The following is a 21,754-nucleotide window of genomic DNA, read 5'->3' on the forward strand; positions in this document are numbered from 1 at the left end:
GACCATAAACAACTATATGTAATCCAATATAGAAAGAAATAAATTATAATTAAAATATAAATTATTTGCCAAGGAAAAATAATAAAAGAGAATAATACATTCTGACTTAAAAATTTAGGAGAAGTATCAGTAAGAAAAACTTTAAAGTAGAAGTGGGGTTTCCAAAGAAATGAAAAAAGTAGTATCTCTGCTAAGAGAATAGTCTGAGCCAACGCCTGTAATTGTCAACAATGCATGGTATGTAATTCATTGTAGCTAGAGCCTAGTGTATATGAAGGAACATAGTGAGAGATTAATAATATAGATATGGAATTGTTTTTCCTTAAAATTATTTTGAAGGAACCACACCCTCCAAGATTATCAGCAGAAGAAGCAGTGCAGAAGCCAACCAAAATAGACACTTCAACCCTAAACCTGTTTCAACACCTTCCTGAACTCAAGTCATTTTTTATAGAGGTAATATCCTACTTGGTAATATCAAAAAGAGTTTTCTCTAAATTCTGTACATTTTAAAGTTCTTTTATTATTTAATGGGAATTAAGGATTATAATATTTAATTCAAGATAGTAAATTATACTGTAATAATCTGTTGTTGGATTTTTAAAACATTTTTATTGGAAGCTTTTGTTTGCTGCTGAGTGGTAGTCTGAACTGTTTTTCTTGGCTTTCTTTCATCTACTTCACATTTTCCTGACGAAGAAGAATAAATAATTTGACTTAAAATGCTTCTTGTGACAATCGAGATGATATGTAGATGGAAATAATAATTTAATAGCTCTTAATTATAATGTCTGCTCATATATAAAATAGATCCTAATAAGTCCATTGTTAATTGATAGAATGAGTAGTCTAGTAAAACAGGAGTAGTTAATGGTGTAATTGAAAGAGTTTAAATAAAAAATTCAAATGTTTAAATATACATATTAAATTGAGTAATTCAGAATGTGATTATAAAATGCATTCATACCTACGAATGTGGTTAGGACAGAAAGCATTAACCCTTCACAAAAAGAAAATTGAAAATAAAAAGTTACTAAGATTAGTTTGAAAATATACATTGAACAGTCTCTGCAATACAGCAGAGGTTGGTAAACTCTTTCTTGTCTCAAATAATAACTTATTTGAAAAGTATGCAGCAGTGAGATAGGTCTAACTGGTAAATATTTTGTGCTTTGCAGGCCAAAAGGCAAACTCAAAGATATTCTGTAGATACATATATAACCACTTAAAATGTCATCATCTAAAAATATAAAACCCATCCTTAGCTCACCCACTGCCTACAAAACAGGTGGTGGGCTGGCTTTGTCCCACAGGCTGTAGTTTGTAAAACCCTGCATTGCAATATCACTGCAGCGTGTTTCTCAGATTCAATACCATGGGAAAATGAATTATCAAAAAATATAATTTTTTGATAATGTAGTGTAAAAAATGTTTATGAGTTTTATAACAGTTAAAGCTTTGGCCGGGCGCAGTGGCTCACGCCTGTAATCCCAGCACTTTGGGAGGCCGAGACCAGCAGATCACGAGGTCAGGAGATTGAGACCATCCTGGCTAACATGGTGAAACCCCGTCTCTACTAAAAAATACAAAAAATTAGCGGGGCATGGTGGTGGACGCCTGTAGTCCCAGCTACTCGGGACGCTGAGGCAGGAGAATGGCATCCAGGAGGCGGAGCTTGCAGTGAGCCGAGATCACGCCACTGCACTCAGAGCGAGACTCCATCTCAAAAAAAAAAAAAAAAACAGTTAAAGCTTTATAATACATTTTACTCAAATGAACAATATTGTAGTAAGCATCACTGTATTTTTTAATTGATGTAATAATTAAGCAGTTTTATGGGGTACACCACTGTATTTTGGTACATGCTTTCACGTGTTTGTGAAAGCACTTCAAAATTAATCTGTCACTCTTTTCCTAAATCCATGTTTACTGAAATAGTTATTTAGGGTTGCAATACAAACTCTACAAACTTGGTTGTTTCCAAAAGTATCTAAGTTAGTTGCATAGAACTCAGAACACATAAAAACAATGCTCAGAAATTATGACTAATTCCCAGGATGTGTTGGGAGTCTCCAAGACTACCCCCAGGTTCAGTGATTTGCCAGAAAGACTCACGGAATTTAACATGTAGTTGTAGTCACGGCTAAGATTTATTACAGTGAAAGGATACAAAGCAACATCAGCAAAGGGAAAAGGCACATGGTGTGCAGTCCAGGGGAAGCCAGGCACAAGTGTCCAAGAGACCTCTCCTAGTGGAGTCACATAAGATCTACTTAATTCTTTCAGTAATGAAATATGGAAACACATTTTTTTGTCGTCAGAGAAGCTCATTAGAGACCCAGTGCCCAAGGTTTTTATTGGAGGCTGGTCGCGTACACACCCCTCTGCCTAGCACATACCAAAATTCCAAACTCCAGAAGAAAAACAAGTGTTTAGCATAAACCATACTATTTGCACAGACACTCTAGGTGTAGTGAGCCACCCTTGTCATTGAGGGAAAGTTTTATGTCAGTGTAAGGATGAACTGTTCGCCAGCCAAGTCCCAGATGCCAACCAAAGGCCAGTCTTGCAAGTAGGCCTTTCTGTAACAATGATGGCAGTCTCAGGCCTGCTATGTTAACTCTTTACTGCATGTAAAACAACACGAGACCCTATTTGACCCATAATCTGATGGACATGCAATACTATATTTCTTCTATAATGCCAATAGAATTATTTTCATCTTATCTAATCATTTGTGACTTTTCTTGTAATATAGTACGTTCCAAGTTCCATCTGCAGGTGCAGCAACACATTTGCCCTTCTCTGTACCCACCATGTCACATAGTAGCTTTCTCCAGGACACATTCAGTATCTGGATCAGTGTAAAGAACACAATAGATTTCCTTGGGTACCAATAACTTGTTAATCCCTTTTCATCCTCGTAACAGGTATTTCCCCATATATTAATATGAAAAGAGAAGGCCTTTTGTAGGTCATCTCTTCATAGGTGTTCAAATTGTGAAGAAAGTAGAGGTAGTAGTGAAAGCAAGGGCTTAGTAAATGGGTTTTTTTCAGGTACTATTTTCATTTTGCCTTGTTCAAATGCAAGTCATTCTTCTCTGGATTAATTCACAACGTGAAGAGAAAAGATAATCACCAACTTTTTAAAATTTTATAAATTATAATGAATTTTATAATTTGTTACTTAGTCCCTATTAAGTTCTTAGAACAACACCTGATACACAGTACATACCCAATAACATTATCATTTACCTAGTAAATATTAGGTATCACTTGTGAACGACTGTCACATCAGGGAACTGAATTCAAATTATTGTTCTCTTTCACATTGTTATAAGATAATGGCAGATGTTTTCTGAATGCTGTCTTTATTTTCTGGTCCTACTGTGGCTTTCAGGAAGTACCCTAGTTAATGGGTTAGAAGTGTTTTTTAAAAGTTAGACCCAAAAGGAAATTTCTATAAATTATGACCAATTTTCTCATTTGACTTATTTGAGAAACATATTCTTATATGATCCATATTTTCTACTTTATATGTATGTCAGTATAACTTAGGATAGATCCTAAATCATTGGCTGTTTTAAATTATTGCTGCTCTTTGAAATCTACATCTCTTTTTAAAAGCAGAATAGTTGAATAGAAGGTGATGGGTTTCAGAAATTTCAAGTATGCCATATATACATGGTATATAATTCCTTTCCTTCATTTTAAATTAATTGATTAGATGTTTCAAGAGAGTAAAATGATGTATCACAGGATTCATCCTTATTTAAAGAGACGGTTTTCAGTAATTTGTATCTAATAAAGATGAGCAGAACCAGCCACTAAACCTCTTTTATTTTATAGGGGATTAGTGATGGTATTCCACTATTAAAGGCCACCGTCCCCAAAAATCAGTATCGTTCTTTTATGTCTCAAGGCAGCCCTGAGTTACTGGTAAGTTGATTTTTACCTTTTTCACACTGCTATGCCTATATTCATTACAACTTAGAAAAAAAGAGGAAATAAATATTTTTTGAAAGCCACTTTTTGGCTGTGCATGGTGGTTCATGCCTGTAATCCCAGCGCTTTGGGAGGTTGAGACAAGCAGATTGCTTGAGCCCAGGAGTTCAAGACTAGCCTGGGCAACATTTGCTCAGAAAATAAAATCTGAAAAGATATACAAAAATAGGCTGGGCACAGTGGCCCACGTCCGTAATCCCAGCACTTTGGGAGGCCAAGGCAGGTGGATCACTTGAGGTCAGAAGTTCGAGACCAGCTTGGGCAACATGGTGAAACCCTGTCTCTACTAAAAATACAAAAAATTAGAAAGGCGTGGAGGCAGGTGCCTGTAATTCCAGCTACTTGGGAGGCTGAGGCAGGAGAATCACTTGAATCCAGGAGGTGGAGGTTGCAGTGAGCCAAGATCACGCTACTGCACTCCAGCCTGGGTGACAAGAGTGAGACTCCTTCTAAATAAAAATAAATAAATAAATAAAAAGATACACAAAAATAGTAGTAGTACTTTTTGAGCAGTGGCAATCTTGTGAATTTCAATCCTTATATATATATATATTTTTTTTCTTTTCTTTTTTTTTTTTTTGAGACAGAGTCTCACTCTGTCACCCAGGCTGGAGTGCCAATCACAGCTCACTGCAGCCTTGACCTCCTGGGCTCAGGTGACCCTTCCACCTCGGCCTCCTGAGTAGCTGGGACTACAGATACACACCACCATGGCCAGCTAATTTTTGTATTTTTTGTAGAGATCAGGTTTTGCCATGTTGCCCAGGTTGGTCTCAAACTCCTGAGCTCAAGTGATCCTCCCACCTGAGCCTCACAAAGTGCCTGCGTTTTTTAAAGTTACCAGAATTTCGTTTGTTGGGGGTTGCTTGTTAACTTTTATAATCAAGAAGATAAAAGCTTTTCATTTTGAAGAGAGGAGAACTTACTATGACTGTCACTACAGGGAGACCTTAACAGTTCATTGCATTCATTGTAAATTATCCTTCTGGTTTATGTTCTAAATGATATATATTATATTTTTATGGTAAGACTGGTCCCTGAATTTCTTCCAACTGCCAGCTGATAAGTGCTAATAAACTTTGAGAAATCATGAGAAAAAATAGTCTTCCTAAAGAAAGATAAATTGGGCCGAGCGCAGTGGCTCACACCTGTAATCCCAGAACTTGGGAGGCTGTGGGTGGATTTCTTGAGCTTAGGAGTTCAAGACCAGCCTGGGCAACATGGCAAAACCCCATCTCCACTAAAAATACAAAAAATTAGCCAGGCATGGTGGTGCGTGCTTGTGGTCCCAGCCACTCAAGAGGCTGAGGTCAGAGGATTGCTTGCGCCCGGGAGGTTGTAGTGAGCTGAGATCATGCCACTGCACTCCAGCCTGGGTGACAGAGCAAGACTCTATCTCAAAAAAAAAAAAAAAAATTGGACAAGTTTTCTTACAATAAGATAAACAAGGCCAGGTGTGGTGACTCACGCCTATCATCCTAATGCTTTGGGAGGCCGAGGTGGGAGGCTCACTTAAGCCCAGGAGTTGGAGACTAGCTTGGGCAACATGGTGAAACCATGTCTCTACAAAAAATACAAAGAATACAAAAATTAGCCAGGCATGGTGGCGCATGCCTGAAGGTTGCAATGAGCTGAGATCATGTCACTGCGCTCCAGCCTGGGCAACAGAGTGAAACCCTGGCTCCAAAAATAAAAGATAAACAAAGAGCTTTTTCTGTCTGAATTATCTTAATATGTGCTTAATGAGTTTCATGTTTGAAGTACACAGTCTCACAGTGTTCCCTAAGTGATAAATGCCAATGTCATGTGAGCATCTGGTTATTCTGGGCTGCTTTCCTTAATATTTCATTTAATTTGAGTCTTCATATGTTCTTTTCCAGATAACAATAAGCATGAATTATGTTATTGGAACCCATGGATGGTTGCCTTATGACAGAAACATTTCTAATTACTTTACATTCATCAAGGATCAAACTGTGACAAATCCAAAGTAAGTAAATGAATATGTAAAGCAAAATAGCTATACCAGATACCTTATTGCCAGGAAAAAAACTAGATTAATTGATTCATTTATTCTGAAAGAAATATTTTTTATTTTTTTTTTGAGACAGAGTCTTGCTCTGCGGTGCAGTGGCACAATCCCCACTCACTGAAACCTCTGCCTCCCGAGCTCAAGGGATTATCTGGCTAATTTTTGTTGTTAGTAGAAATCGAGTTTCACCATGTTGGCCAGGCTGGTCTCGAACCCTTGACCTCAAGTGATCCGCCTACCTCAGCCTCCCAAAGTGCTGGGATTATAGGCCGACTGGCCCTGAAAGTAATGTTTTGAGATCCAGATTATCTCTTCTTCCCTCCTTCCTCCCTCCATTCCCTCCCCAACCTTCCCTTATTTTTAAGTTATGTCCTGAATTTATATAGGTTTAAATACAAAACTTAGTTTCCATAATATGAGTTATAGAAATACAATTACATTAGGAATAATAGACTTCCTTGTAATTTTATTCTACTTTATTTTGTAAAAATAAGACCTATGTATTTTAATCTCCAAAAGTTATGTTCTCACTTAAAGTGGTGTTTCCCTTACACTGAATTGTCCTGTTTGTTTGCTTGTATTTTTTTCTAGTTAAATCACATTCATGGCTGGGCACAATGGCTCACGCCTGTAATCCCAGAACTTGGGAAGCTGAGGCAGGCGGACCACCTGAGGTCAGGAGTTCAAGACCAGCCTGGCCAACATGGCAAAACCCCGTCTCTACTAAAAATACAAAAATTGGCCAGGCGTGGTGGCTCACACCTGTAATCCCAGCACTTTGGGAGGCAGAGGCGGGCGGATCACGAGGTCAGGAGATCGAGACCATCTTGGCTAACACAGTGAAACCCCATCTCTATTAAAAATACAAAAAAATTAGCCAGGCATGGTGGCGGGCGCCTGTAGTCCCAGCTACTAGGGAGGCTGAGGCAGGAGAATGGCGTGAACCCGGGAGGCGGAGCTTGCAGTGAGCCGAGATCACGCCACTGCACTCCAGCCTGGGCAACAGAGCAAGACTCCAACTCAAAAAAATAAAATAAAAATACAAATACAAAAATTAGCCAGGCATGGTAGTGGGAACCTGTAATCCAAGCTACTCAGGGGGCTGAGGCAGGAGAATCGCTTGAACCCAGGAGACAGAGGTTGCAGTGAGCCGAGATTGCGCCACTGCACTTCAGCCTGGATGACAGAGCAAGACTCCACCTCAAAAAAACTAAAATTAAAATAAAATTCAAAAATCACACTCCATGTTGAGGATCAAATTACACCGTATATTTGAAAACTATTTAAAATGATATAATTGTTATCACTGTATCTTTGTCTTCCTCAACTAGAATACAACTTCATGAGATTAAGGAAAATGTTTTTTTTCCTTTCTTATCCCACATAGTACTGTTATGTTTTGCAAGAAGCATATTCTCAGCAAATTAATATTGAACAATAAAGTTTTATAGCTAGAGTATGAGAATTAGCCCTCATTTTCTATATACACACTGAGTTGCAATCACTTGTCTTTCTGCAGAATCTGGATTGGCTAAGCTCACAGGTATTGCACTTGGAAGCTGATAAAACCAGCATGCTTGCTTTGGTTCGAATGGAGAACAGTCATCATAAGTGTTGTTAGATACACACTTATCTGCCTGATTTATCTCCTATGCATCACCTTGTGTAGGACATCCCTGGTTTAAGTTTATTTCTGATATTCCTGGTCCTGGCATATCCTGTCTTGTCTTTAAACTTTAAGGCTGCCATTTACAAAATTGCCAATTTTATTAAATTGTCTTTGAAATCCAAGATTTAAGCTTTCTTCACACCTTCACTGATTTCACCTTTTTTTGCTTACCACTTGAGATTGTTATGTATATTCTTAATTTATGAAAAATATTACAGTGAGATAACATGTTTTCTGAAAGTCTATCATTTATTAATAGACATTTCAAATAGGACATTTGGGACTAATTTTTTATTTCTTTTTTAGAGAGGTTTAAAAAGAATAGTTCACATCAGTATACGTGAGCTTGTAAGGAAAAGTCTGATATTTAATTGTGTTTACAGAACTCAGCGCAGTATAAATGGTTCTTTTGCTCCCGGGCTAGAGATCACTTCTAAGCTATTTGTAGTATCACATGATGCAAAGTTGCTCTTCAGCGCTGGATACTGGGATAATAGCATTCAAGTGATGTCACTTACAAAAGGCAAAATTATCTCACACATCATCCGGCATATGGGTAAGCATTAGCTTTTTTTCCAAAAATGCTCAAAAATTTTCTTTTTTTGTTAAGTATAAAAGTAGTACATGCTCTTTGTAAAGAGCATTAAATTTTACCTTTGAAGCTGAGTGAACTTTTTTATTGTATAGGATTATAAATATGTACTCTCTATAGGAGTGTCTCATGTATTTTGGGTATAATAAAGCACCACATAAATTAAATACATCTTCATAGTATCTGGAAAATGTTAGGCTAAGTTGTTTTTTTTTAATGAATGATAAAAGTAAGAATTTTAAGACAAAATGGTAATAAAATCTTCTGTCATTAGATAAGACATCAACTGCTCTATTACTTTGTTAACAGTTAAACATGAGAGTGATGAAATTGTTGAATGTAGTTTTAACTTGCTACTTCTTAGTGTATTAGTCTTCAATATAAGAATAAAACATTGAGTAGGTTTTTTTCTAATAAACCTGTTAGGGAAGGAAAATGGAGTCTGCTGCTAATTCTGTACCAGTGAATCCTAAGATAACACTTACGTCTGCAGTTTAGGAAAAATATATTTGTATTGTGAATTTATAGTATAGTATGTGCAGTTTTTCTAAGGACATATATTCTATAGGATTACAATTCCCAATGGGAGTAGAAGGTGAATGGGGATGAGAAAGCAAAGTAGCATATGAAAATTAACTGGGGATCTATCTCAAACTATCTAACCTCCTCCCAAGATTGTGGTAGTCATTCCCCACACTGCATGTCGACTTCTCATGCTCAGAGAAGGGGGATTTCAAAGAAAGCTCTCCGAGGTGATTTTGACACTGCTGCTTTCCTGTGTTTCTCTTCCCCAATGCTTTTCCAGTACCATGTCTACATTCCTCCCTGTTGGCATAACTGATTTAGGAATAGTTTGAACATTAACAAAAATTGCTCTTGAAGTTCTATTTTAGCAAAACGAGGCATCTCATTTTATTTAATTCCTTTTCTTACAGATATTGTGACTTGCTTAGCTACAGATTACTGTGGAATACATTTGATTTCTGGTTCCAGAGATACTACATGTATGATATGGCAAATAACACAACAGGTAGTCACACATTTAAATGTTCCTGAATTAGGTCAGAGATTCACCCTGAGAATACTAGCAAAATGTTCTACTAGGACATCAAATTGTTTTCTGGCAGTGACTGAGCTCCTTTGTATTCTTTTTACCCACATTTTGTCCTGTTCAAATCACCACATTTTTTCCTAGGTTTACTGTCTGATTCATTACCTTATTCCCTATTGCTTTCCAAAGATTCTTCCTTCTTACCTTTCCTAGGAAAACGGGAATTATTTTATTGTCTTTTAGCATAGTAACATTTCTACTTTCTTTCTTGTGGGACTACTAGAAATGATAGATTTATAGTTTTCATCAACCTGATTCCATTCTCATAATAATATTGGTCCAGGAAGTATCATTTTTGTTGAATAGCTTCTGTTTTCTTTTCTTTTCTTTTTTTTTTTTTTTTGAGATGGCATGATCTCGGCTCACTGCAACCTCCGCCTCCCGGGTTCAAGCGATTCTCCTGCCTCAGCCTCCCATGTAACTGGGATTACAGGCACATGCCACCATGCCTGGCTATTTTTTTTTTATTGTATTTTTTGTATTTTTAGCAGAAATGGGGTTTCGCCATGTTGGCCAGGCTGGTCTCGAACTCCTGACCTTCAGTGATCCACCTGCCTTGGCCTCCCAAAGTGCTGGGATTATAGGTGTGAGCCACTGTGCCCGGTCAGCTTCTGTGTTTTCTGCATTGTCTTAACAGGCTTTCTCCCACTCCAAATTTATAAAAAGTATCTAGAAATTTTCTTCCATTTAAAAAACCCAGCTGAGCATGGGACATGCTTGTGGTCCTGGCTATAATACGTGGGAGGCTGAGGTGGAAGGATTGCTTGAGCCAGGGAAGCAGAGGCTGCAGTGAGCTGAGATCCTGCCACTGCACTCCAGCCCGGGTGACTGAGCAAGATCCTATCTCAAAAAAAAAAAATTGTTTTCTTCTAATTTTTTTTGTTTTCTTATATTACAATCTTTAATTTATTGGTAATTTATTTATCTACATTGGATAAGGCTTTGTTTACTTCTGAATAGGAAGCATTACACTTAAAGTGTAATGTTCTCAGATAGTCTTATATAGGTATTTATTCTTACATATGAACTTATGTTTTAGCCATACCCTCTTTTGTTTTTTGTTTTTTTTGTTATTTTTTGTTTTTTTGAGATGGAGTCTTGCTCTGTCCTGAGCCCAGCTAGAGTGCAGTGGCGCAAGCTTGGCTCACTGCAACCTCCACCTCCTGGGTTCAAGTGATTCTCCTGCCTCAGTCTCCTGAGTAGCTGGGACTACAAGCACGTGCCACCACGCCCAACTAATTTTTGTATTTTTAGTAGAGACGGGGTTTCACCATCTTATCCAGGACAGTCTCGAACTCTTGACCTCGTGATCTGCCTGCCTTGGCCTCCCAAACTGCTGGGATTACAGGTGTGAGACACCGCACCCGGCCCCATACCCTCTTTTTTAAAAAAAAAAAAAAAACTCCATTTTAGTCTTACTGAAATTGTATTTAATTTATATGTTAATTTGGTTTGGGGGTTTTTTGGTTTTGTTTTTTTTTTTGAGGCAGGGTCTCAGTCTGTCGTCCGTGCTGGAGTGCAGTGGCAGTGGCACAATCATGGCTCACTGCAGCCTTGACCTCCCAGGCTCAAGCAATCCTCGCTTCTCAACCTCCCAAGTAGCTGGGACTCCAGGCATGCACCACCACGCCTGGCTAGTTTTTGTGTTTTTAGTAGAGAGAAAATGATTGTCTCTGCCATGTTACCCAGGCTGGTCTCGAACTCCTAGGCTCAAGCGTTCTGCCCACCTCGGCCTCCCAATAATTTGGTATATTTTTATAGTTATTTATTTACAGAAATAGGAAGTGTCTTTTCATGTTTGTTTCAGGTCCTTTTTATGTCCTTTGATAAAATTTCTTTCTTTTTCGTTTAGATCTGATACCTTGTGATACTTACTTCAAATTATCATGTTTTTTATTACTATTTTTAGTGGGGTTTTAAAAATCATTTTTGTGTCTGGTTATTGTTAATATAAAGAAAAGCTATATAGTGATTTGACTGATTTCTGTACAATTATATCGAACTACTTTGCCAAATCCTCTTATCAACTCTCATGGTTATTAGTATTTCTTGGATTTTCTGAAAATAAGGTAGATAATACAATCATGTGATCTGAAAATAAAAGTAATTTGCTTTTTCTAATATACTAATTATTTCATTTTCTTATATTATTAGCTAATACAATAAGGTAAGCAAAATTATAGTGAGCATGCCCGCCTTATATCTAATTTTGATGAAAATGCCTTCCCAATGTTACCATTTAGTATAGTGTTTGCTGTTAGGTTTCACTAGTTGTGTTTTTCACATTTAAGTATTTAGCTTCCTTCTATTATTTTTTTCTTTTGGTAACTTTATAGTTTTAATGAAATTTCAAACTTGTAAAAAATTTGCAAAAATAGTATATTTTGTATCATGTGTCTTAGCTGTCTCTTTTAGTATCTCCCTCTTACAGCATCTTATTTTTTTTAACCATTTAAAAGTTTGAGATATCATGTTCCTTTACCCCTAAATAGGTCAGTGTGTATTTTCTGAGAACAAAGACAATCTTGTACATAAACCCAGTGAAGTTACCAAAATCAGAATGCTTAACATTTATACAATACCGTTAGCTAATCCACAGTCCATGTTCTAATTTTGTATTTCCAATAATGTTCTTTACAGCTGTTTTTCCCAGTTTATCTTATTTATAATTTTTCTCTTTTTCTTGATGTAATGTATTATGTTGAGAACTTTCCTAGGTTTGAACCATCCTTGAATTTTTATAATAAACCCACATAGTTTATGGTATATTGTTATTACACTTTACTGATGTATCTTATTAGCTAGTACTTTAATGATTTCTCTACTCTTAAGTAAGATAGATCTTTTTGTTCTGGCTTTATCATGTTTAGTATGGGGATATGCAATCTTTACCAGATAAATTTAGGAAGGGCTCCTCTTTCTCTTGACTTGGAATTGCTTCCATAATATAGGAATTACCTGAGTTTTAAAAGTTAAATATAGTGCACTACGCACTCAGACTGATACTCACAGGGAAAGACAAATTTGTCACAGGTAGCAGAGTGTCAAGGGGAATTAATGCATACCACATGGAACAGGTGGAAGGTGTGGGCAGAGTTGTCTAGGATAATCACAAATACAAATAGCAACTATTCAAATAAAACAAATAACATAGAACTATGTGTATGCTAAAGACAAAGCACGCTAAAGACATGAAGAAAGAGTCTTCTGGAAGATGACTCAGAGAGCAATTTTTTGCAATACAATTGTGTTATTAGGAAAACATAAGAATGGCAGTTCAATAAAATGGAAGATCAAACATGAAATGATAAAATAGCATTATAAGAAGAAAACGAAGGTTGCAGAAGAATCAAGTTGAGATTAAAATCAGTACCATTACATACTCCATAAATATATATACCTACTGTGTACCACAAATGTTTTTTCAAAGGGCTGCAGCCAAGACATATTTTAAAAATACCATTACAAACACAAATAAACCTGAAGTAGAAACTACAAGAAAGAGATTTGATGTGGCTGCAAATCAAATTAGTCACCTGGAAAAAAAGATGTAATCAAAGTGAATGCCAATAAAAAGGTAACTTTAAAGCAGTTAGAGAAAGAATGATAGCTATAAAAATCAAAGACAGTCAGCATAAAGATAATTGATGTCCCTGAAGCAGCGATCCCAATAAACGGAAAAATTATTCAGCCGGGCATGGTGGCCAATACCTATAATCCCAGCACTTTGGGAGGCTGAGGCGGAAGGATTACTTGAGTCCCAGAGTTCAAGACCAGCCTGGGCAACATGGCAAGACCCTCATCTCTACAAAAAAATTTTAAAAATTAGCCAGGCATGGTGGTACATGCCTGTGGTCCCAGCTACTCAGGGAGGCTAAGGTGGGAGGATTACTTGAGTCCAGGAGGTCGAGGCTACAGTGAGCCGTGTTCATGCCACCGCACTCCAGCCTGGGCAACAGAATGAGAGACCCTGTCTCAAAAAAATAAAGTTATTCAGAAATATAACACAAAAAGTTTATTTGAAGTTAAGGAATAATAAATCTGTAGATTAAAAGGGGAAATAACATACTTGGAAAAATTAATTCAAGACTGTCAACATTGCAAAAATTTATGTTAAGGTTTTGAGCTTAGTTAAGTTTTTGAGATGGAGAATAATTTAGAAATCCAAGTAGAAATGTAAGAATGAGTACTATTATGAATAGACTCAGTGGTTGTAACAGTTGCAATGTTAGTTTGTGATTAGAAGGTTTAAATGCAATATAAACCTTGTGAAGAACAGGAAACAAGAAACCACCTTTACCTTTGCTTTTCTCTTGTATTATTAGGGAGGTGTTCCTGTGGGCTTAGCATCTAAACCTTTTCAGATTCTTTATGGACACACCGATGAGGTATTGAGTGTCGGCATCAGCACTGAGCTAGACATGGCAGTGTCAGGATCAAGGGTAAGATTTCACCTTTAAGAAATACTATTTATTTTGTCTACAAATTTATTACCAACACTTATAACTAAAAGGTTTTTCATAGGAATTGATAAGAGTATAGAAATGTTATACCATATTTGTATAGGACTTTGCAAAAGTAGAATAGACTTTGCAAAATAAAGAAAACACTGAATGCCATTTTGGGATTTTATTCGTTTTATTATTTAAGGGAAGAGGACATTCTAGGAAATAAAATACTATTTGAAATTTCGAAGTTGGAATTTTTCCTAAGGTGCATGTATCCTTGATGGAATAATCATTTTCTTGGTTCCTTTCCCACATTTCTTTATCTGGCCCACTCTACTTTTATTCTTTTTTGCTGTTCTTTTCCTTTGTCTTTTTCATTTTCTGATATATCCTGTGTGTAGGATGGAACGGTGATTATACATACCATTCAGAAAGGTCAGTACATGAGGACTTTACGACCACCTTGTGAGAGTTCTCTGTTCCTGACCATTCCTAATTTGGCTATATCTTGGGAAGGACATATTGTTGTCTACTCCAGCACTGAAGAAAAGACCACCCTCAAGGTATATGATCTTTCATGCAATAGGGGTAGACTCCCAATAGCATATCGTTCCCTCCCCACATTATAGATGAGGTTTATTGAAGAAGGAAAGAACACCATATTTTAAAGAGGATGTTTTTCTTTCATCATTCAGTTGTTCGTTTCTTAACATTAGATGGACTTCTACCACAATCGTAGCCTCACGTTAGTATTTTATTATTGAGATTTCTATTGACTTGTGTAATATATGATTTTAAAATAATTTCTGATTATGTAGGATTTTTTAAGCTTAAGTGGAAACTGGAAATGATAGCCAACTGAAATTCCTTTTGCATAAGGCAGGGTGTAAATAAACAAGCCCTCAATTTTATGTTTGTTTCCTGTCAGTGACATCACTATTTATTTATTTATTTAATATATGTATGTGTGTGTGTGTGTGTGTGTGTGTGTGTGTGTGTGTATTTTTTTTTTTTTTTTTTTGAGACAGAGTCTCACTCTGTTGTCCAAGCTGGAGTGCAGTGGCGCAATCAGTGATACAATTATAGCTCACTTTGGCCTCAAACTCCTGGGCTTACGTGATACTTCTGCCTCAGCCCCCTCAGTAGCTGGGACTACTGGCATGTGCCACCACACCTGGCTAGTTTTTTTTAATTTTTGTTAGAGACGAGGTCTCCCTACGTTGCCTAGGCTGGTCTCAAACCCCTGGGCTCAAGCAATCCTCCGGCTTTGGACTCCCAAAGCACTGGGATTACAGACGTGAGCCACCATGCCCAGCCTAAGCTTTTTCAATATTAAGAGTTTTGGGGGGGTCGCGAGTGGTGGCTCACGCCTGTAATCCCAGCACTTTGGGAGGCTGAGGTGGGTGGATCACCTGAGGTCAGGAGTTCCAGACCAGCCTGGCCAACATGGTGAAACCCCATCTCTACTAAAAATACAAAAATTAGCCAGGCATGGTGGTGCATGCCTGTAGTCCCAGCTACTAGGGAGGCTGAGACAGGAGAATTGCTTGAACCCAGGAGGCAGACGTTGCAGTGAGCCAAGATTATGCCACTGCACTCCAGCCTGGACAATAGAGCGAGACATGGACTCAAAAAAAAAAAAAAAAGTCTGGGCGCAGTGGCTCACGCCTGTAATGCCAGCACTTTGGGAGGCCGAGGTGGGCGGATCACAAGGTCAGGAGATCGAGACCATCCTAACTAACACAGCGAAACCCCGTCTCTACTAAAAATGCAAAAAAAGATTAGCCGGGCGTGGTGTTGGGCACCTGTAGTCCCAGCTACTTGGGAGGCTGAGGCAGGAGAATGGCGTGAACCTGGGAGGCAGAGCTTGCAGTGAGCCAAGATTGTGCCACTGCACTCCAGCCTGGGTGACAGAACGAGGCTCCATCTCAAAAGAAAAAGAATTTTTTTCTTTTGTTTTAAGAATGTAGAGTTTTGGGGAGGGCTGAATGAGATTTTAATTCTTCTTTGGAGAGAGTGAGATTTCTCGTTTAATATTTACTTGGCAATCTGATTTGAAATCACTTTAATAATATTGTCTACACGCTTGGTCTTTAAATATAGCCATATTTTTATCCTAAAATGTTAAGCCAAATAATTATTCTGTTATAGTCAGAGTTTTAACTGGTAATATAAAAACTCAGTTTTTATTTGAAATTGTTGAATTTTCCTTAATTCTTTTCAGGATAAGAATGCATTACATCTGTTTTCTATAAATGGCAAGTATCTAGGGTCTCAAATCCTGAAGGAACAAGTATCAGATATATGTATAATCGGAGAACACATTGTCACAGGCAGCATACAAGGATTCCTGTCTGTAAGAGATCTCCACAGGTAAGTAATAAAAACTAATGAAGTATCACTTAAGAAAAGGTGGCAGTGCTTCTAGTCTAGAGTGAAAATCAGGAATCTAAGATTTTTAATCTTTTGGTTTATCATTGATTATAAAAGTTTCTCTTTTAGCAAGTATAAAAAATTGGAGGAGCTAAAGTATTCCTAGATTCATAAAGGAAATATATATATACATTTTTTAATATGTAGACAATTTTACATTATATATATTTTACCACAATTAAAAATTTTTTTAGGCTGGGCATAGTGGCTCCTGCCTGTAATCCCAGCACTTTGGGAGGTCAAAGAGGGAGGAATGCTTGAGCCCAGGAGTTTAAGACCAACCTGGGCACATAGCAAGACCTCATCTCTACTAAAAATAAAAACTTTAAAAATTAGCTGAGCATGGTAGCATGTTCCTGTGTTCCCAGCTACTTGGGAGGCTGAGGTGGGAGGATTGCTTGAGCCCAGGTCAAGGCTACAGTAAGCTATGATCATACCACTGCACTCTAGCCTGGACAACACAGCAAGACCCTGTCTCAAAAGAAATGTTTTAAATATGTAGAGCTAGAAAAAAATGTTCATAGTACCAAGTCTGTATTATGGATTTGGAAATTTGTCCAAATGATGGTTTGAATTTTTATAAAGTTTTTCTTAACTGTGGTAAAATAGAGTATATTTAACATATTTAAGCATGTGTGTGTATAAAATTGTTATGGGGATCTGTTGTCATTTAATCTAGTGAAGGAGAGAGATACTGGAATAGTGGATACGTGTTTTTGTTTTGTTTTCTTTTTTGAGACCTAGTCTTGCTCTGTCACCCAGGCTGGAGTGCAGTGGCATGATATTGGCTCACTGCAGCCTCTGCCTCCAGGTTCAAGCGATTCTCCTGCCTCAGCCTCCACGTTAGCTGGGAATATAGGTGTGTGCCATCGTGCCCAGCTAATTTTTGTATTTTTAGTAAAGATGAGGTTCCACCATGTTGGCCAGGCTGGTCTCAAATTCCTGACCTCAAGTGATCCACCCACCTCAGCCTTCCCAAAGTGCTGGGATTACAGGCATGAGCCACTGCACCTGGCCCGAGATTTCTGGGCTTCTTACCCACCACTCCCTTATGAATCAACAAGGCAAAAAGCATGTAATGAAAGGGCCTAGGTGCTCAATACTGTGATGCTTACTCATAATAATGGTTTTTAAGGGGTTTAAGACTAGTTGGAAGCTGGGTGTGGTGGCTCACACCTGTAATCCCAGCACTTTGGGAGGCTGAGGTAGCTGGATCATTTGAGGTCAGGAGTTCAAGACCAGCCTGGCCAACATAGTGAAACCCCATCTCTACTAAAAGTACAAAAATTAGCCGGGTGTGGTAGCAGGCACCTGTAGTCCCCAGATACTCAGGAGCCTGAGGCAGGAGAATCACTTGAACTCAGGAGGCAGAGGTTGCAGTGACTGAGATCGCACCACTGCACTCCAGCCTGGGTGACAGAGCGAGACTCCATCTCAAAAAAAAAAAAAAGACTAGTTGGGGAAATATCAATATTTGTGTACTGTTGTGAACAGTTTAAGAGCTAAATTATATGGTCCCAGTTACATGTGCAAGATGAGTTTTAAAGACATTAAGGATTAGCACAGATCTGAGTAGTCAGAGGAGTCTTGATGAAGGATTAGTAGGAATTAAATGGACATGAAAAGACAGGGAGGGCCTTCTTTTGGAGATGGAGGTAGGCAATATGTGAGGAAATAAAGCACAAAGACGTAGGAACAGCAATGAACATGGTGTGTACTGTGCTGCATTTCAGGGATAAGATCAGAGCAAGACTAGAACAAATGCCCACTGAGAGTCTGAGGCTCAGAGAACGGTGACTAGTATAGGAACTTTATTTCTATCTGTCTTAGGAAGAACACTAAGGATAAAAATCTAGTTAGTATCCATATAGAATCCTATCTAACTGTTGTGTTCCTTACTTTGTCTCTCACCTTCCCTCTAATCTCTCTAAAGGGAACGTAAAGACTATTTACCTTAGATAAATGATGAATGTAATAATAAGATGTAAAAACTGAAGTAATAATAGAATGGGTTGGAAAATTGAAAAAAGAGTAAGATTCTCTAGGAAGTCAAGAAAATTCTTATATTTTAGGTTCATGGTTGCTTTATTAATATTTTGTTTGATTATATATGGTTAGAAGAAAAATAGATGTCAAAAATAGAGAAAAAATCTATTTATCAAGTATCTTAACTAATGCTGTAAATACAGGCCCTTGTGTGAGTCACTTAGACGTTCTGGACACAAGTTCCCACATCTGTAAAATTAGAATGCAGAACTAGATGAGCATTAATTTATTTTCCAGATATAAAATTCTGTGAATTCATTATAAATCTGTGTAATTATGTCTGTATTTTTTATTTCTTTTCTAGCTTGAATCTCAGCATCAACCCATTAGCCATGCGACTGCCTATCCATTGTGTTTGTGTCACCAAAGAATACAGCCATATTCTTGTAGGTTTAGAAGATGGCAAATTGATTGTAGTGGGTGTTGGCAAGCCTGCTGAGGTAAAACCTAGCATCAGTAATTTCATTTCTCATGCTGTTGGGGATTACTTTGGTTCTCCTTCATTCCAACTGATTGAGAAGTCACCATTAGGGATAAACAAATTAAAAGCCAAATTTGATTTTTCAAAAGGCAGTAAATAAAAACAGGATAAAGCTATTATTCAAGAATCATGTTTATGTTATTATTGAAAGCCCACCTTTGGCAATTCTGTCTACCACTCTATAGGAATAAGAAAGTTCATTTCTTCCAAATCTAGATTCAAGACCACAACTTAGATTTTCAATACATAAGAGCCTTTGCAAAAGAATAAAATATAGGCTCAAACAATAAAACTACTTTAGTTTTAACAAATACTCATCATAACTATTTGTCAGTTGTTCTTTTGTAAAAGCATCATTTTTTATTTGTAACTACAAATATCCCCATTTAGTGTGCTTATTCTCAGTGAGTTTCCTATAGTTAAATTTACTTGCTAATGATTTATCAATTATTGAATATTCAGATATCATAAATCTAACTCTCACTCTTAGGAAAACTTTGTAGTTATACTCCAGTAACTTACTGATTCTTCCAAATAATTTGTGTTATTACATAGTTAAATTAAGCATTATAAATTTTTTTAAAGTCACTGTTGGTATTTTCAGAGAAATCTAACAATATGGGATCTGTCGGGGTTATTTCAAGGGAAGAAATTACCGTCACACAGTCAGTGGCTATAATAACCTGTTAAAGATTGTAAAAACCTGTTTTATAAATATTTGAAATTTCTTTAGTCCTTATGCTTTCTTTCAGCATATTATTTTAACAAAAAAAAAGTGTCATTAAATTAATGTTATTATGGCTGGGCATGGTGGCTCACGCCTGTAATCCCTGCACTTTGGGGGACCGAGATGAGCGGATCACTTGAGGTCAGGAGTTCGAGACCAGCCTGGCCAATGTGGTGAAACCCCCTCTCTACTAAAAATACAAAAATTAGCCGGGTGTGGTGGCATATGCCAGTAATCCCAGCTACTCGGGAGGCTGAGGCAAAAGAATCACTTGAACCTGGGAATTGGAGGTTGCGGTGAGCGGATATCGTGCTGCTGCACTCCAGCCTGGGTGACAGAGCAAGACTCTGTACTACAGTTTAGAATATGAACTAGATCCATATTTAGTTACATAAAGATATTTCTATTTCAAGATCTATTTTTATCTAAAACATCAAAATGTTGATTAATATGTATTTTTTAATCATGTACCAGTTTATATATTATTCATTAGAGTGAAAATCATATGTAAAAATCAGATGGTAAGGTAGTAGTGCTTCGGAAAATACATCTGCAAATGTATTTGGCAAAACAAGCATGCCAAAGCCACTAGTACTTTGTATGAGGCTTATCTTTTATCACTCCAATAAATATACCCTGGAAAAGCAACCATTAGGCCGGGTGCGGTGGCTCACGCCTGTAATCCCAGCACTTTGGAAGGCCAAGGCGGGCGGATCACGAGGTCAAGACATCCAGACCATCTCGGCCAACATGGTGAAACCCCGTCTCTACTAAAAATACAAAAATTAGCTGGGTGTGGGCCAGGTGCAGTGGCTCACACCTGTAGTCCCAGCACTTTGGGAGGCCGAGGTGGGCGGATCACAAGGTCAAGAGATCAAGACCATCCTGGCCAACATGGTGAAACCTCGTCTCTACTAAAAATACAAAAAAAAATTAGCTGGGCCTGGTGGCGCGTGCCTGTAGTCCCAGTTACTCTGGAGGTGGAGGCTGAGGCAGGAGAATTGCTTGAACCAGGAAGGTGGAGGTTGCAGTGAGCCGAGATTGTGCCACTGCACTCCAGTCTGGTGACAGACCAAGACTCCATCTCAAAAAACAACAACAACAAGAACAACAAATTAGCTGGGTGTGGTGGCGCATGCCTGTAGTCCCAGCTACTTGGGAGGCTAAGGCAGGAGAATTGCTTGAACCCAGGAGGCGCAGGTTGCAGTGAACCGAGATCGTGCCACTGCACTTCCAGCCTGGCAACAGAGCAAGACTCCATCTCAAAAAAAAAAAAAAAAGAAAAGTGACCATTAAAAAAGGTGGCAGGCTGGGCATGGTGACTCACTCCTGTAATCTCAGCACTTTGGGAGGCTGAGGTGGGTGGAGTACTTGAGGCCAGGAGTTTGAGACCAGCCTGGGCAACATGTCGAAACCCTGTCTCTACTAAAAATACAAAAATTAGCTAAGCATGATGGTATGTTCCTGTAGTCTCAGCTACTTAGGAGGCTAAGGTGGGAGGATTGCCTGAGCCCAGGAGGCAGAGGTTGCAGTGAGCTGAGGTTGCACCACTGCACTCCAGCGTGGGCAACAGGGTGAAACCGTCTCAAAAAAAAAAAAAAGAAAAAGGTGGAATCACCATTAAAAAGTAGGTTGCACTTGAGAAAGTAATTGCAACAAACCATAGGGGATTTTTGCCCCACCTGGATGTATAAACACTTTTAAAAGACATTTATTCATTCACTGATTTAATTACTATTTGGTTAATATTTATTATACACTGGGAAGGATGGTAGGTGATGCAAATTTAATGGTGAACAAAATGCAATTCCTGCCTTCAAGGGGCTTATGCTCTTCTTGTTTTCTACATTACTTTTTATCATTCTGTTGTTAAATATTATTTTTGAAAGTCTTAAAATATTTTAAAATTACTTTCTTTTCATCAAAACTTTATTTTACTTTCTTCTTATCCTTATGATTGGCATTAACAGTACCGCAAATTCTAGAAAAGAAAATCTCCAAACCTGTATGTCTTGTTAGCAAAATTAAGAATAATTTTGAGCCAGGTGTGTTGGCTCACACCTGTAATCCCAGCACTTTGGGAGGCTGAGGTGGGAGGATTGCTTGAGCCCAGGACTTCACCAGCCTGGGCAATATAGTGAGATCTCATCTCTACAAACAAATAAAAAATTAATTAAAAATTTTAAAAAAGAATAGTTTTGAGAAGCTTA

The 21,754-nt window shown here is 37.8% G+C and overlaps 1 protein-coding gene across 4 annotated transcripts in view; it reads left to right on the top strand.

Annotated features, from left to right (window-relative positions):
- The window catches only part of NBEAL1 (neurobeachin like 1), a 208,360-nt gene that overhangs the window by 178,035 nt on the left and 8,571 nt on the right, over positions 1-21,754 (top strand). For all 4 annotated transcript variants that reach the window (XM_055379437.2, XM_055379438.2, XM_019022754.4 and 1 more), the window contains 9 exons: positions 340-456; positions 3,850-3,939; positions 5,886-5,995; positions 8,090-8,262; positions 9,234-9,328; positions 13,735-13,851; positions 14,259-14,420; positions 16,082-16,230; positions 18,641-18,776. In XM_055379437.2, coding sequence (XP_055235412.2) covers positions 340-456; positions 3,850-3,939; positions 5,886-5,995; positions 8,090-8,262; positions 9,234-9,328; positions 13,735-13,851; positions 14,259-14,420; positions 16,082-16,230; positions 18,641-18,776 — 1,149 coding nt within the window. The remainder of the gene's footprint in view (positions 1-339; positions 457-3,849; positions 3,940-5,885; positions 5,996-8,089; positions 8,263-9,233; positions 9,329-13,734; positions 13,852-14,258; positions 14,421-16,081; positions 16,231-18,640; positions 18,777-21,754) is intronic.

The sequence above is a fragment of the Gorilla gorilla genome, chromosome 11, assembly GCF_029281585.2.
Source record: "Gorilla gorilla gorilla isolate KB3781 chromosome 11, NHGRI_mGorGor1-v2.1_pri, whole genome shotgun sequence".
NCBI classification, from domain to species: Eukaryota; Metazoa; Chordata; class Mammalia; order Primates; family Hominidae; genus Gorilla; species Gorilla gorilla.